General features: G+C 57.4%; 1 protein-coding gene across 1 annotated transcript in view; it reads right to left on the bottom strand.

Moving 5' to 3' along the window:
• Positions 1-2,284, bottom strand: part of ANKRD24 (ankyrin repeat domain 24) — a 56,658-nt gene that overhangs the window by 18,510 nt on the left and 35,864 nt on the right. The window contains 3 exon segments of the mRNA XM_011943610.1: positions 394-501; positions 629-709; positions 1,954-2,018. Coding sequence (XP_011799000.1) covers positions 394-501; positions 629-709; positions 1,954-2,018 — 254 coding nt within the window.

The following is a 2,284-nucleotide window of genomic DNA, read 5'->3' as shown; positions in this document are numbered from 1 at the left end:
CGGGAGGCGGAGCTTGCAGTGAGCTGAGATCCGGCCACTGCACTCCAGCCTGGGTGACAGAGCGAGAAAGTCCATCTCAAAAAAAAAAAAAAAAAAAGAAGTGGGCATAGGAGGTGTCTTTGGCAAGGGGCCTATAAAGCAGGTGAGGTAAAGAGCTGTGGGAACATCTGGGGCTAGAGCATTCCAGGCAGAGGACCCAGGCCGTGCAAAGGCCCTGAGGCAAGACCGCGCCTGGTGAGTTGGAGGAACAGGGAGGAGGCCCAGGTGGCCGCAGCAGGGTGGGGAGGGGGAGAGACAGAGGAGGGAAGGTGGGAGAAAAGTAGGGGGATCTTCATGCCTGCATTGACCCCACCCGGGCTTGGCCCCACGCCCAAATCTTGGAGGCCTCCTAACCTCCTGCTGCTTCCGTTCCTTGTGCTGTTCCAGGCCCCGGATCTTCTGCAGGAGGCGGCCCCTCTCCTGACGCAGCCTCACGATCTCCTCATAGGCATCTCGATCATCCTGTTCCCCTCCCCGCCCGTGGCCTTTAGATGGGGCCTAAGGTTTCCCCATCCCGGGTCTCAGCCAGAGCCCCACCCTGTGCCTGGGGGCTCCCCACGCCTCCTCCCGTACCCGGAGCGTCTCTCACCGGCATGGGGATGCTGGCAGGAGGTGGAGGCGCCTTCCGCTTCTTGGGAGCCCCCTGCTTTCCATGGCTGGACATAGAGTTCTGGGAAGGGAGGGGAGAGAGGGTGAAGGGGGCAGATCGGGGGGCCATGCCGGCCTCCCCGACAGTAAACCAACCTAGCCAGCCCCAGTCATGGCCTGACTTCCCGTAAACACGGACCCAGCCCCTGCCTCCTCCCCCTTGCTTATCCCAGCAAAACGCAGACAAGACCACCTCCCTGTACGTTCCAGATCTTACTCTTTACTCTCTGCTCCTCTCTGTGCCTCAGCTCTTCGCCCAGCTAGACCCTATTGCCCATGTGTTTTCACTCCTCTGTGGAACAGAGATGCTTTAAAACTGGGAGAGGGGCTGGGCATGGTGGCTCACACCTGTAATCCCAGCACTTTGGGAGGCCACGGTGGGTGATCACTGGAGGTCAGGAGTTCGAGAGCAGCCTGAACAACATAGAGTGAAACCCTGTTTCTACTAAAAAACACAAAAAAATTAGCTGGGTGTGGTGGCACACGCCTGCAGTCCCAGCTACTCAGGAAACTGAGGCAAAAAAATTACTTGAACTTGGGAGGCGGAGGTCGCAGTGAGTTGAGATCACACCACTGCACTCCAGCCTGGGTGACACAGCGAGACTCCATTACTCAAAAAATAAACAAAGCAAAAAACAAACCAACAAAAAAACTGGGAGGGGCCGGGCGCAGTGGCTCATGTCTATAATCCCAGCACTTCGGGAGGCTGAGGTGGGTGGGTCACTTGAGGCCAGGAGTTTGAGACCAGCCTGGCCAACATGGTGAAACCCCATCTCTACTAAAAATACAAAAGTTAGCCAGGTGTGGTGGGTGCCTGTAATCCTAGCTACTAGGGAGGCTGAGGCAGGAGAATCGCTTGAACTCAGGGGGTGGAGGTTGCAGTGAGCCAAGATCGAGCCACTGCACTCCAGCCTGGGCGACAGAGCGAGACTCCGTCTTCCGGGGGAAAAAAAAAAACTGAAAGAGGGGAAGAGGCCAGATCTGCTTCCCTCCCTGAAGACAACAACCCTCAACAACCTCAGTCCCCACTGCCCTCCCATCCCAGCCCCATAATTGGGCCCCATCCCCCCAGTATTCTCACCCAGTTCTGGGAGTTAGTCTGGGCACACTGCCGCCACTTGGTGGCAGCATACCCTGAAGGTAGCATTCTTTCCAAACAGGTTTTCCCAGGTCTAACTTCTTTCTCTTCTCACAGAGCTTGGGGCAGGGGAGAAGTTAGTGTGGTTGCAGGGAGGAGGGGCTCCTTCACTGCTTAGGGGTCCATACCTGAGATGACGCCTCGCCCGAGTCATCCTCTGTGAGGGCCGGGGAGAGAGGGAAGCAGGGTCAGACTTTCTGTTCCCAGCCCCAGGAAGGGCATTGGTGGGCCCCAGGGGCTTGTAGGGGGCCCCTGATTTCCCCAAGAATCAGGGCGTTTAAGGTAGAAATCTGGTGCTTGGGTAGAGTGCTGAGAGAGCGACTTGGGACTCTTAAAAAGAGAGGACAGGCCGGGTGCGGTGGCTCATGCCTGTAATCCCAGCATTCTGGGAGGCTGAGGTGGGTGGATCACCTGAGTTCAGGAGTTCGAGACCAGCCTGGCCAACGCGGCGAAACCCCA

Source organism: Colobus angolensis, unplaced genomic scaffold, assembly GCF_000951035.1.
Source record: "Colobus angolensis palliatus isolate OR3802 unplaced genomic scaffold, Cang.pa_1.0 Scaffold22, whole genome shotgun sequence".
Classification (NCBI taxonomy): domain Eukaryota; kingdom Metazoa; phylum Chordata; class Mammalia; order Primates; family Cercopithecidae; genus Colobus; species Colobus angolensis.
Note: the sequence above shows the minus strand (reverse complement) of the source record. Positions and strands in the feature narration are given on the sequence as shown.